The sequence below is a fragment of the Protopterus annectens genome, chromosome 3.part0, assembly GCF_019279795.1.
Source record: "Protopterus annectens isolate FY-2018-M chromosome 3.part0, PAN1.0, whole genome shotgun sequence".
NCBI classification, from domain to species: domain Eukaryota; kingdom Metazoa; phylum Chordata; order Ceratodontiformes; family Protopteridae; genus Protopterus; species Protopterus annectens.
Window position 1 is genome coordinate 1,711,588,892 of NC_056731.1, and position 15,386 is coordinate 1,711,604,277.

The following is a 15,386-nucleotide window of genomic DNA, read 5'->3' on the forward strand; positions in this document are numbered from 1 at the left end:
CAAGTAGTCCTGAATACCCGCAATCAAATGGCTTGGCTGAACGTGCAGTTCAAAGTACAAAACAGCTGTTAGAGAAATCCAAATGTGAAAGTACTGATATTTTTCTAAACTTGCTTATTCTCAGAAACATTCATTATAATCTACTTGGTTCACCTGCCCAGAGACTTATGTTGAAACAAACCAGAACCAGAATGCCAGTCATTAAGAATTTGTTGGTTCCATGTGCTAAAAACAACAAAGCAGTGAAAGCCCAACTTCTAAAAAAGCATTTGTCCCAGGAGTTCTACTATGCCAAGACCAGCAAACCTCTGAATTCATTAAAAGGAGAGATAGTGAGGATGCAGACAACAAAAGGATTTGATCGGATTGAACTTGTGAAAAGTTTGTGTGAAGAACTGAGATTGTACATCGTGGAATCACAGGAAATGGAATTTAGGCAAAATCAGAATCATTTGCTGATGGTGTCTGAGCCAGTGTTACAGCATCTTGCCTGTAATGGAGACTAATTCTCAAAGCGATTTGTCCAATGTTCCTGTTCCAGAGAACATTCCATCAACTATTCTTGTTCCTGAAAATTTGCTTGAACATACTGAAGTAGAACATTCCTCAGTGATTGTCCCTGTTGCTAAACCCAGTTCTAACTTTTACATTATGAGATCAGGTTGTATCTCAAGACCTACTCCCAGATACATGGCAACCTGGACATGATTGTTGTTTTGTTTATTATTGTTATTGTCAATGTGAGACAGATTAGCAAAGAGGGAGGATGTAGATCAGAGTCTTATTCAGATACACAGGACGAGTGACAGACCCCATGCACCCTACGGGTAGATATTCATTAGGTACCATCATTACAAGAGTTTTGGCAATGGTAGAGGATTTTCACAAAAGTGTTTTCAACTGGTTGTTTTATTTTCATTATCCACCTACACCTATCCTACCTACAGTTTTTGAATTCCTATGACTACATCGTATCCTGTCACTAATCTTCAGGACTGGCCCATGCCAAACAATTTCCAGTGGGATGCTGGACAACTGCTGTCACTACACTGCTGTGTCAATTTTCATGCAGTACAGGGATCCTAGGGTCAATGTCTGTCCATTCTCTGAAACATCACTACAATACCCTTCCACTGCTCAGTGGTGTATAGTGCAATGTGTGGAATAGTAGATTACATGACAAATTATTTCATACCTACCAAACAGAGATGCTTGAGATTAATTGCATACCCTCTCTTTCCTCTCATATCCCTTGTAGTGATTCTCTTGTGATTCCAAGGTATGAAAATCCAACACTCTGCCTCTGAGATTCCAGTCAATGATGGCAAATGCTGGCAGGGCTTCTTTACCCTTCTAGTATCGAATTAGTCAGCTATGACATAACATTTTATAATACTATCTTAACCTAAAAGAAAAACATTTTAAACCAAAACTTACCTCATAACAAAAAAACTGGCCTAGTAATGCCATTTTCTCCTACCTTGGCTTGGGGACATGAAGAAATCCAAGATCTGTGTGCCCTCTTGCAGTCTGTTGTTAATGTCGTTCCATTAAAAATATAGACACGTCCTTCCTCTTCCCCTGAGATTATTATTCCATCTTTTGCTCTTATTGGTGATGTGATAATTACATCATCTACAAACAGATACATTATGCACTCAGATGAAAATGAAATATTCTGACTCTTTAATATACATTACGGCACAGTCATTAATTATTTTCTGATCACTGCATACCTTAATGTTTTTTTTAATTATTTAAAGCTTGTAAGTGAGCTAACATACTCTTAGGTCAGTGATTGCAAGAAAAAAATCACAGCTGTACATTTAGGCACACCTTCAGAAGAAGAAGAATGAAAACAAATCAAGAAAAGAATGTGAGAAGGTAAACCTGCCATTAGAAGTTTCCTTTAGAAAACAGGGAAAAATAAAAAAAGTGGTTGTTTATTGTATTTCACAAGGAGTATAAGAAGATGAGAGTAAGGGTCTGAAATTTGAATTTCAAGGTGGAGCTATAGGCCAAGCAAGGCAGTTTTCATTAAAAGAGAGGAAGGAAAATAGCAAAAAAGAATATATTTATTTGTGGCATGAACTGCCATGGCAAATTTATGAAAAAGTTATTACAAAATACTGTAACCCCATGCAGACAAGCTCATATGCTCACCCAGCCTTTTGATGCCATTTGGTTGTATTGTTATTAACTGTATTATATTTTAGATGAAGCTTAAAGTGAGATATCTCCATGTTTATGTAAGTTATGTATCTTTTTATTTACCTTTATTTACTGGGAAAGGCCAACTGGACAAAGCTCCTTTTCAGTTGAGGCCCAAGGAGAAAGCTGCACATTGCGTACATTTGAATCAGCTAACAGTAAAAGTATACCAGGACACTCTGGATTATATAGCTTTACAGGTGATCACAGTGTTACAGACACTATACAATACTTACATCATAAGTTCACACACATCTATAGAACATAATATATACAGCAGGTAAAACTAACATAACTCAACAGAATCTCCAGCATTATTTTACGGTGCATTTACATTCTCCCACTGTGATATTACAACATAGACAGCAGGTAAGACATGCACATAGATTATCCAAATAGTTAAATTCACTTGAGACCTATATCCAGGAGTTTACCGTAATAAAAATGTGAGACTTTTATGATATCTGTTTGTTTTGACTGCATGAGTTAGGGAAATTGTAATGGAGCCAATACAATGGCAGTATATTGATAGTACTGATTTCATGGGGATTGTAAATTATAGATGGGGTAAAATTTAGAAAAAGAAGGGGTCTTGGTAATGGAGTTGTTATAAATCCAGGATAATTTGTCTGAGAGGTTTGTCTTTAAAAAGACTTTAAATTTTAGATAAGAGAGGTATTTCTGATATCTGCTGGGAGTGAGTTGCACAGTTTAGCAATATATACAGCATCTAGACAGTCACCATAATGATTTTTAGATTTTTGAGGGAGTACTAGGTGTTGGTTTAGAGAGCAAAGTTTTCAGGTGGGGGGATAACAACTGTTTGGATGCTGGGCATCTGCCTGGGGGTATAGAGGATGTTATGGTCAGTCTTAAAATGAGGATAATATAGTGGGTTATATACATAGCTGGCCTTAGGCATAGGCGAACTAGGTGGCCGCCTAGGGTGCCGCTCTAACAGGGGCGCTTTTTCAGTAAAATGGATGGTGTAAATAGACCAGGATGGGGGCATCAAGTGGTGTGGGGGGTGCTGTGAAGCCCTTTTGCCTAGGGCACCACTTGACCTAAGGCTGACCCTGGTTATATACCTCCAGCCAGTTAAGGCAGTGAAGTGCCACAGAGCGATGTGATTGATTAATGTAGTTACTTGCAAACATTGCAATTTTATTATAAGATTTCTCCAGTTAAACTAGCTGACAGGACTGCAGGTTAGTGAAAGCTGATAAGTTATATAGGAGGCTAGGAAGTAGACAGGTCTGAGCTATAGTCTTACAGAAATGTATAAAAGCAAAGGTTTCACTTTATAAAGAACTCCAAGTTAATGGTGAATTTTTTTAAACTATGTTGGAGGTTCTGATCAAATCTTAATCTATGGTGTATTACTATTCCCCGTAGTTGTGTAATTTGTACTAACTTAATTTTTGTATTTATTTACTTTTTTAAAAGGTTAGCAAACTGGCCTGTAAATCCTTTTCAGCCACAAATTGAACCAGTTAGGCAGTAACAGCCTGTAAACACATTGTTCAATGGCATACAGCAATAAAGAAATAATTAGTTCCAAGAACAGAAATAGGTATTTGAATGTTGTCCAGATTACACTATATAACAATTTCAAATGTACATGTTTATGCCACTACTACAATATTATTTATCCATAAATCTATGAATGCATGGGGTGTTGCTAATACACATTATAGTAATTTTTTATATTGTATATAATTACATCAAAGTTCACTTGCAGAATCCAATCATACTTTTCCTTTGATAGAGACTATTTTTTCTTTCACAGAATACAGTGACTAACAGGTACATATGCTGCTTTGTTATGCTCATTTATCCTGTGTCTTTTTTCCTTTAATATTCTTGAATGTGGGTATTACTAGTGCAACAGCTATGTCTGAGTTTGATTTTTGTTGATAATTGAGTTCTCTTTAAGTTCTATTGCTAGTAGTAATACTTTGCCATAAAGATGGACTACTATTGACCCCAGGAACTATAGGCCCATATGCCTGACATGCCTAATTTGTAAGGCCATGGAACACATTATAACAAGGTTGATTAACATATACATTAAAATCTCATTCTGATAGATCTGCAGCAATTTGGTTTTGTAAAACAAAGATCCTGTCTAATGAAACTGGTAAACCTTTTTAAAAAGGTAATGCAAGCTGTTGACAGAGGTTACACTGTACATACAACCTACCTTGATTTGGGCAAAGCATTTAACACTATCCTACCTTGCTATCATATGTAGAAAACTGAGTGCATTACAAATAAACACCTAGAGAACCAGCAAATGGCAATGGTCGCAAGATTCAGTAGCCTTAAACTTTTGTAGTAGTTCTTTACAAGAGACTGAATGATTTATGTGAGGCCAGCATAATTACATTATTTGCATAGACTGAATCATACAATCATACAGTCAGAGAATGTACAAGGTAACTAGGCCATGTGGATATTTATGTCTTGTCAGCACCCACTATTAGGCCTTACCACCTTTTCCAAGGAGCCATTCATACTCAGGTTCATAGGTTTAGGTTTGTACTAGGCTAATGGCCCTGGAGCCTTTACAAGCCTAGCCCATAGGATTACCCTGGCATCATGGTACCTGACCTTAGTTCCCAGTGCCTCTGTCGAGTAGAGCCACTGCAGTGAACCCTGGGGTGAATTTTCTATTTCCCATCCACTCATCAAGATTTCTCTTGAAGAAGGCCAGTCAGGTGCTCTATTTGACATGTATGGGAAGTCTATTCCATAGCATGGGCAGTCTCTGGGTTATGAACCTGTCCCTCCAGCATGTTCTGTTGATTTTGGCAATGAGGTGAATTTATGAATACCAAACCAATTGTCTTATTCCTCCCTAAAGGAAAATAGTGGGTCACATTGCTTGATCTGGAGACAAAGTTAATTCCGGAGAAGGGGTAGTCATTGCAGGATAAAACTGTCTCTCCAGTATGATTTGTTTATTTGCTGAAGCAGACTCAGAATTCTAGTTCTAGTGTTCACTGGAGGGTTTGATTTGTGGAGAAATAAGAGGTCTTGAATTATTGGATTCCTAATGGCCTGGAAGGCAAGGCACAAATTACCCCTAAAGAGTCCGTAGAACACTGAATACAGAGACAAGGCCACCACCCTCTCTTGGCAACTCAGGTCCTTTAGGCCCATGATAATTTTTATCATTAACCAGTGCAGACTATAAAGGGTTAAGGATTTTTTTGGCTCTAGAGGAAATAATCTTTTTAATCAGCTGTGCCAGATAGAAGGATTTCCTGGCCACTGTTGCAACATTATGATCAAAGGAGAGGCAGTTAGCTAAACATTTCCAGGGTCTCTCACATCTTCATTTTGGATCAAGACATTTTCTATACTAAAAGGTAAGTGAAAGGTTTGTTTCCCAATAAAAGCATATTGCACTTTTTAGTATTTCTGAGCCCATTTTCAGAGCACCAGCTATTTACATGTGTAAATTAATTTCACCTGGTTTACAATCATCTGCAAACTTGGCTCCCCATTTCTGAATTGGAGATCAAAAGATATGCTGAACAGCAAAGGGCCCAACACAGATCCATGTGGTACCCCGCTTGTTACTTTCATGCTCTCTGAGGATGTGCCTGCAACCCTTACAGTGTGAGTTGTCCCTCATCCAACTGGCTGTTCATCTAACTACATAAGGACAAATTTGGAGCATATTTAGCTTATTGATAATGTTGATATGTGGTATGGTATGTCATCAAATGGCTTGGTGAGGTCCAGGTATGCTGCATGAACAGCATGACCACTGTTTATGGATTGCTCTTCTTTTGTTCTGCAGAGTACTTTTAACAAGTGTTCTTTTGTGATGATAGGGGTTTGAGAACCTTTGGTATATAGGGATTTTGAACAGGTTTCTCTGGGGTGAAATATGCATTGAATTCATTTGCTAATATATTTATGATAACTCTGGATCAGAGTAGATAGAGTAATTCTGAATAAGCTCAGAGCAATGTTGTGTGTAATGTCATAACTCATTCCAATAACACAACCAGGGAGTAGAAAGAAACCTGTAGATACAGACAAAAAAGCTGCTCAAAATGTCATAACATTTTAATAAAATAATAAAAAAAAAAAATAACACTAAGCACTTTCTTCGCTAGGATGTACATATCAACACTTCATCAGACTGTTTAAATTACGTCTACTTCATTCTCATTTAAATCAGTACTGAATATTTACACATTTTATTTAGGATATTTGCATACAACTCAGATTTTGTGGTATATATTGATGTCTGTAATTTGTTCCAAAATTGTTTATATAGGAAGAACAACTAGACCCTTGAGAGTAAGAATTTATGAGTGTTTGTCATCTGTAAGTCTAATGCATTAAACATGTTTGTATAGACATGCTATAAGTGGCTATATATTCGATTCTCAGCTGGAGTGCCTTCTGTGTGGAGTCTGCATGTCCTCCCCGCGGTCCAGTGGCATTCGAAAGACATGCGTGAATGGGCGTGCCTTCATTGAAGGTTGGGCATCGAGCTGGCACCTCGGCACCATGAAAATCTACTGCCAATCATTATCGGACCGGAGTTCCGCTGTGGCGACCCTTAACCGGGAAAAGCCGAAGGAACAACAACAACTATAAGTGGCTATACAAAGTTTTTTTGTTTACACCATCAAGCATAAGATTTTAGAGAAGGTTCTAGAGAAAACAAACTAAGTGAATGAATTTAGATGGCAGGTCTTAATGATGTTTTGAATTTTAAATATATTTTAAAGCAGAATGGCTTAAAGGATTAACATTTGTGAGCAGTGGTGTTTTATTAGTTCAATATTATATCGTGATTTTTCAAGTCAGTACTGGTTTAAATGAGAATGAAGTGAATGTAATTTAAACAGTCTGATGAAGTCTTAATACATATGTTCTAGAGCCAAAAGTTATTACTGTTATTTTTTTATATTAAAGTGTTTTGATATTTCAAGCATCCACTTTTGCCTATAATTTTCTAACTTCCTGATGTAAGTAAAGAAAAATTTATAATTATTCTTAGTTTCTGATACCAGACTATTTTTACAGGAATCCTTTGTTTTCCTGATGGTATTTTTATTATCGTGCATAACCTTTTTCTGTTGACATAATCTGGTCATTTAGTATGATAACCTTCTTCCTTTTATTTGAACGTTTTTAATGCATATGGACAACCATACTGGTTTGCTCTTACCCTTCACATTTTGTTTAGTTTTGGTACGTCGTGATATATTTATACAGTTTTCTAGGTCAGTGTAAACTTTATTTACATAATTACTATGTGTGTCAACATTTTGAGAGTATACTTGAACTTTGAGATTTTACCATAGAATAGTATTATGTTTGTGTGGCTGAAGTCTTTGAATACTATGATTTTTGCATCTGCTGGTTCAGGGATTTTGTAAAAGAAAATAATAATAATAGTCATTTTGTGATCTGACTGGGGAAGGATATACCAGTGGGATACTGCATATAGATGATATACTTTTTCAAGAACATTTTGTCCTCTAGTGAATTTTGTCACTATTAGATCCAGGACATTCTTGTTTATGAAAATGAGGAAATTTTAGGCATAGCCTACATTTGAGGTATAGGTTTTCCAGTTTATCAATTAAGTCTCCCGTGATGATGGAGCTTTTGTGCATTTGAAGTTTATCCAATGTATTTAAGAAATGGACATGGTTTTGGAGGAGTGTCACCGAGGGTGTCCTGTAACCTGTTATGATTTGATAGTTGGTTTTATTTAGAGACAGCTAAATCTCAATGGTTTGTGGCTCTCAAGGAATCTGCTTTGAGATAATATAGTCTTTAACAAATATGGATAGTACACCACAGTTCTCATTTAGTCTAAAGGCATGTTAGGCACAAAACCCTGATGCATAAGGGGTGCTTTTTGCACTTTTAAACCAGGTTTCAGTAATAATACACAGATGAATATGCTCCAAATACTGAAGGGCTTGGAGGTCATAAGTTTGTTATTTAGACTACTAACATTGAGTAATGCCCAAATGATATTGTCCACTGTCTATTATATTTTTAGGTTAGTAGCTCAATTAGCTGGAGTCTACATAAAAAGGTACTACGGGGAAAGATAGCCAGCTACATGTGAAATCGAACCCCAGCCCATCTACAAGCCAGTCAACCAATATGCAAGTAGAGAAAAGTAAAGACCCTAAGACTGATTCTTGTTGGACTCCTGAAATTATGTGACATTTCCTGAGGCAATGTGGTCATTATGTAGAATAAAAGTTGTATTATGTAGATAGGACTTGAGCTAATGCAGTGCTGTGTCACTGAAGCCAAGGTGTTGTAATGCTTGTAGTGGTAGTTTAAGGTTAACTCATTCAAAACACATTTAACGTCTGAGAAGAGAGTACTAGTGACTTTGCCCTACTTCTATTGTTTTATAGATGTGATTGTTACTGGACATATGTCAGTTTGTGTATTGTACTGTCTTCTGAAGCCGTGATGTTTGTATGAGAGTAGACTGCATGGTAATATATTCCATCAACTGATTATAAATTATTATGGGAACTGGGTATTGAAAACTGATTCCTAAGAGTTCTGACAAGTTAATAAATTTAGTAGAATACTTATTAGTTAATGATATATTGCTTAAAACTGAATTGTGTACTCCTAAATCTAAAATTACAGTAAGAAATATACTATCTTATGTGAGACAAAAACTGGCAATAAATGAGTTAACTTGCTTCAGATGTAGTGGGAGGAGTCATGCAGCCAGGTTTTGTTTAACTACTACTGAAGAAAAGACTGTTATCAAGAATGTGAGAGATGACACGCATGACACAAATGTCACTGTTCCTATGTCATGTAATAAGACAGAAGCTAGAATCAGCATTATATCATTGTACTCCAACCAAAGTAATAAAGTGCACTAAATTTTGAAAGCGAAGTTCAAGTGTTACTGGATTCTGGGAACATGATTACTCTTGTCAAAGGTTCTTATATGTATGCATATGATTAATAGCAAACCAAAGGTGGACATATGTGTTTGCAGTGATAAAAAATGAATATTCCCTCACAGATGGACAGTTTCAATCATATCAAGGAATTTTTGCATCCTGTAGCTGTGGCTCTTGACTTACAGTGTTATTGCAGGGAAAATATTCTCCCATTTTAAGTTACTGTAGCAGATGGAGGAGGGAGTAGTCATGGATGCAGTATAACATGGCAGACTCGTACACTTAATAAGAAAGGGATAAAGCAACAGCTTGATATACCCATCCTGCAGAGGAACTAGGGATACAGGACAGTGAGCCTCGTGCTTACTACAGACATCCAAAATCAAAATCAGCAGGACACTAATATAGAAGCTACAAATGTGTAAAGAATTTGGTTAAGATTAGATACCAGAAATTATTAGTTTGTGTTACGACAAATTTTCCCCAATAGTAGATGAAAAGAGGGACTTCAACATAGGAACTGAAAGTGAAATGATACAAAACTCTGAAATAAACAGCACAGAATGGATGCCTACACAGAAATTAATGAGGAGTGTTAGTGAAGAAAATTAAAAGACAATGATAGAAGAAGAAAGATGCCTTAGTGAGGAGGCCCATTGAGTAAAGCATTATTAGTATGTATTAAAAATGAAGTAGGAAAATGTACAGTGCTAAATATATTGCTTTAAAAGAAAAACTAAAACCTAAAAGAAAGGGAATTCTCAAGAGGCTTGTATAGGCATAAGACAAATTAAAGCAGAAGACATTGCCCAAAATATATGGGAAGATGTTGAAGAAGTTCTATTGTCAATTGAGGCTGGAAGTTCTCTCTTCCACCTAAAGACAAGATAGTAAAGACATTAACTCTGATCTAGTGGATTTACAGGTAAGCCATCTAGACTTTTAAAAAGTATAATGGCAATGGGAAATATTACTTCAAGCAGAGCAAGAGACAGGAAAAAAACTAAGCTAGTTGAGGAAAATAATATACAGAATGTTCCTTTTACTTTTTACCCCTGTTTTGAGCCAAAATGTGGCCACATGTAGAGTAAGTAAAGCTACAGAGGAAATTCTACATGTATCCATCCATCCATCCATCCATCCATCCATCCATCCATCCATCCATCCATCATTAGAGCCAAAATAGTATAGCACATTAACAGGGAAATTATCCCACAGTCATACATCGGGAATTCACCTGGGGATGGACGAACCTAAGGCAAGGGGGTTATCCAGATCTTAGTGGCCAGTTATAATGAAAAAATAGATATGTTTGTTGCCTGTTGTTCAATATCAGTATAATTCATTGATTTAAGATCCCATCAGTTCCAGTTTTAAATTATAAAGGTGCCACTTAGGCACAATGCTATGGACATTGTGGTGTCACTAACAAAATCTACAAATGGGTGTCAGTACATACAAGAAGTAATAACAGACTGCACAACAAAATTGCCAAAATTTGTACCACCACCCAGTCCTAACATTTAGGCTATTACCAGAGAATTGGTACTGTTATTCCCCAGCATGGATAGCCCCAGAGAGAAAGACACTCATTGACCAAGGAACTCCCTCTGTGATACAAATATTGGATCAGTTGTGCTAATGCTTTAAATTTAAGATGCTAACATGTCAATGTATAAGCCACACACTGATGGTTTAGTAGAAATGTTAAAAAAACACTGACAATCATGTTAAGGAAAGTAACTGATGCAGATGTTAAGTACTGGAATCATTTGTTACCCTATTTGCTCATTGCAAAAAGAAAGGTGCCATAATCTTCCTTTATGTTTATGCAGTCTCTCTTCCCAACCCTTTCTAACCTCATCTGATTGAGTCTTATAGTTATCATGCAATATTTTATATGCTCTACTAATGATCCCTTTTGTAACAGCTGCTTCTGTTCTAAATTTTACCAAAAACTCTAGCAGTGCTGGTCTTTTGCTTAGGTTCCCTCTATTCCTTTCTCGTTGTCTATACCCTGGTATCAATCCTTGATAGGGAAGGCAATCTCAAGCCTGTAGTCCAAATAAATTCTTGGCCTCTTTCCATTGTATTACCTTTCTCTCTCTAATTATTTGTTCACAGTACATTGGTTACATAGCCAATTTTTTTCCAGCAAATTCCAGCCCCTTCTTCCTTACTGTCTGTATCCTTAACTGCTGTCACCCCTATTAGCAGAATCTCCTTTCTCCATTCCTATGTTGGGTTAGTTCTTAGAATACTTTCTGCTACTTTATGAATATAATATTCTGTATGGTCATTTTTTATTCTCTTTCAGGATCTGCATCCAAAATCTCATTCTGCCATTGTTTCTTGAACTTGCCCCCTGTTTTGTCATCATCCCTTTCCACTTTGAATTAGAGCTTTCTGCTTGTGCTATGTATAGCAGCCTTAACTGTGTAGCTCTGAAATACCCCTTCAGGTCATGTAATCCCAAACCACCTTGTTCTATTGGAAGGATCAGCTTATCCTACTTGACTCTAGCCACCTTTTCCTGCTAAATAAAATCTTTCAACTATTTATTAATTTCTACCTACAACTTCTCTTCTGGCTGATAAACATATGCCTGACCTGTGCATAAATCTAAAGGGACTAAAACAGTGTAACTGCTTGTATCTTGCTATCCATAGCCATAAAACAGAGCTTCCAATTTCTCAGTTTTTGTATTATCTTTTATTTAGTCTCTTCCCACATATCCTTAGCTGCCATAACTGAATCCTTTTTTTTTTAATCCATACTCCTTAGTACTTTATTTTATCATGTCCCCATAAATATGGGTATTGCTGAACTAATTTGTGTGTGAGTACATAGTTTACAGCTATTGTCTTTGTTTTATCTTCATTAATTTTGTATCCCAAAAAGACTTGAAACTGTCTCAAAATGTTACACAGCTGTGAAATGTCCTTTTTGGTGCTTGAAGTACTGACTGAAGATATGAGAATGTTAGAATCTCTGCAATTTGACTGAGATTGTGGAAACTTGCTGGATTACTGATTTGCAGGCTGATAAACTGCCTGGACTAAATGGGATGTTCCCTTTAAAACCTTTATTGAAAGGGAGGAGGCTGAGGAAGTAGACTTTGACTGACTAAGCCCCTGTTCAAATTTGATGAGCAGAGTTTAGTACAACAGGTTCTGATGAAAACATTCCTGCTGAAAGTGCTTATCCAGTTACTTTAAGGTGACTTCACATTTCACAGTGTTTTTATTTTTCTTATACTTGCTGATTTTTAGTATTAAATAGTTTTAAATCTTGCCATGGTGGACAAGCCTTGCTTTGTTTCTGCTGTTAAGTTTTAGATTGAAAAGCTGCCTTTAACTGTCTGTGGTGCATTTTTACCTGGATTTTCTGGTTTTATCAGGTATAAAATAATACCATCTGCAAATAAAGCCAGCTTTTCTTGACTACCGTACCAATTATATCCTTATTTTCGTTGCCAATGCAAATAAGGGGAAAGAGGACACAGCTGCCTAGTTCCTTGACTCAAACAGAACTTATCAGAGAGGAACCCACCCACTTTTAATTTTTGCCGCTGATCTCTCACATATCCTCCTAATCAACCTCATAATTTTATCAGGGGACTGTAAATGCTTCCATTGTCCTACTCGCAAAAATCCCAGCTTACTCTTTTGAATACTTTCTCTGTATCAAGATCCCCCAACAACAGTGGTATTTTCTTGCATTCTGATTCCCCCTGGATCATTATTGCTCTATTAATATTGCCAAATGTTTGCCTCCCCCTCCACAGAATGTTCAGTACATTGAATGCAAACAGATGTTGTTGAGAAGGTACAAGGCAAGGGAACCAAGGTTAAAGAGGCATGTAGAACTTGTAAGAAATTTACAGGGTTTTAGTATTATTTAGGAGAAACTTCAGACAGAAGTCAGTAAGTTAGTTTAGACTGAGTGCAGTCCAGAGAAGTTCAGTACAGACACGAGATTGAGTACAGACAGAATAATTCTTGAGTACAAAACTTATGGACAGTATAATAAGCGCATTATGTTATGTCAAATATCCAACATTCCAGAATATTAATTATATTATTCAGGAGGAAAGGAATATGAGTGCAGAAGCTACAGACATAATTATCAGCACCACTATTGGAGACAGTAAGATTTGACATTCTGAGTACAGAATTTATGGACAGTATAATGTGTGCAGAAGCTACGGACATTATAATTCATTCTGTTTCAGTTTATCAGCACTGTTATCGGAGACAGTAAAATTTGATTCAGATATTGTTGGCATCTATCTCCTCTTTGTGCTGCTACTACATAATAACCTGTTCAGAACAGTTTTGGGTTATAAAAAGGACATTCATTCCAGTCTCTTTGAGCTATTTCCAGTTTATTTCCAGTATTCTACAGTTCTTTCAATTCTTACAGGATGAAGAAAAGACACCATTTAAAAATGCAGTATAATACTGAATGAATCTACAGGATAGGCTAAAGCTGGTTACCACTATAGTAAATGACCACATGGAGAGCACCCAAGAGCTGCAATAAGTTTAAAATTAATAAAACTGACTTACAGAATTTAACTGAGGGTATCAGATATTAGAGTAAGCATTCTGGATGAAGAACTACTCATTTCTTACCTGCTTGTCTGTTTCTGAATTAGCAAACCTAAAGGGCCAATGTCTAGTCACCACTATTATGCCATAGTATATACAGTAAGTCTTATATGATACTGGAGAAAAAATAGAGAAAAACACAGTTTATTTGTAAAACAAAATGAAAATTAATTGAAAATGCAGCCCATTTGGTTTCTTTCTGTAATTCCACATACTATTTAAAATATAAACAGTAACGTTCTGTGCAAGGTCATAATCAGTAGAGAAATCTCCACCATATAGGCTCAGTCCCATACAGCCTCTTCAACAAAAGGTTAACACTGAAAGGATTACATTTACAAGCCTTGTCAGACCTTCCCTTCAGCACCCCCCGAAAAAAAACTTCATCTGAATTTGTCTCAACCTACAGAAACCAGCTGACATAATGATTAAGTTCTTGACTTCCCATAGACAAAGGACAAGGTTTGATTCTGACCTCCATCTCAAACTCACTAAAGAATGGAGCTGTGGATAGCAGCACAAAATCTAGATGGTGCCCTATAGGGGAGCAGTTGTATAGATCAACCACTTCAACCATCTACTGTGGTGCACAGACAGCATGGATCACAGACTGCATGCTGTGGCATGGCTAACCACTCTGTAGTGTAAAACATAGTTTTAAGTGATTTGCACATGTTGATTAATGTCACATAGCTATTTGCTGGTGATAAGTGAGTTGAGTACCCAGCTTACTCTGACCTATGCCAGGAACTCATGCTAACTGTGAGAGGGGTGTATGTGCCCCCTATTAGCCAATGTGTGCCCACCATAAAGCCCAGCAGCCCTGGATCAATAAGCGACTGGCTAGCTGGTGTCCAGTGGCCCAGCTTGGCCTACCTGGAATACTTCTGTTGAGCAACCTGCCAAACATGAACAAAGAATTGTTACACTCCATGTAGGTTCACTGACAGAACAGAGCTTGGAAGCGAATGTCATGATAGTAAGGAGGAGGCTAGACATCTTATATGTCTAGGAGATGAGATGAAAGGGTAGTGCAGCAAAGCTGCTTGGCTTGGGATCTAGGGTTTACTACTCAGGAGGAGCAGAGGCTACAAATGGTGAGGGAATTGTGGTGAGGGAGAAACATTAAAAGGCAATGAAGGATGTCATCAGAATTTGTGACTCACTCAAGGCAATCAGACTCCAGCCTCATTATAGGGCTGTATTCATAATTTCAGCTTATGCTCACCACAGCAGGGTTGTGATACTGAGGAAAATAGTGCATTCAGACAACAGCTGCAGGACATAATAGATAGACTTAGAAAAATGTACGTCCGATACCACCACAGCTCTTTAATTTATAGTTTTTTATTCTTCAAAGGAATTTTAAAACAATGTTAGCACTTTCGTGTTAATTCCAAACCCTTCTTCAGACATATTCAGTAGCATTAATTAACAGTTTAAATAGCAAAAAAGGCCCCCGAAAGATCTGTTCATAATTTATTAACTATTTCATGTTTTACCACTAGATGGTGGCAGCTACTTTGTTTATTATTCTGACAACTTGATACTATCACATATATAAAAAGTTAAAAACATAATCTAAGAACTTTTATATCTAATAAATTATATTTATAAAAACATCTTTATATAC

The 15,386-nt window shown here is 36.8% G+C and overlaps 1 protein-coding gene across 1 annotated transcript in view; it reads right to left on the reverse strand.

Annotated features, from left to right (window-relative positions):
• The window catches only part of GPLD1 (glycosylphosphatidylinositol specific phospholipase D1), an 871,054-nt gene that overhangs the window by 108,981 nt on the left and 746,687 nt on the right, over positions 1 to 15,386 (reverse strand). The window contains exon 23 of the mRNA XM_044065746.1: positions 1,481 to 1,635. Within this exon, the coding sequence (XP_043921681.1) occupies positions 1,481 to 1,635 (155 nt within the window). The remainder of the gene's footprint in view (positions 1 to 1,480; positions 1,636 to 15,386) is intronic.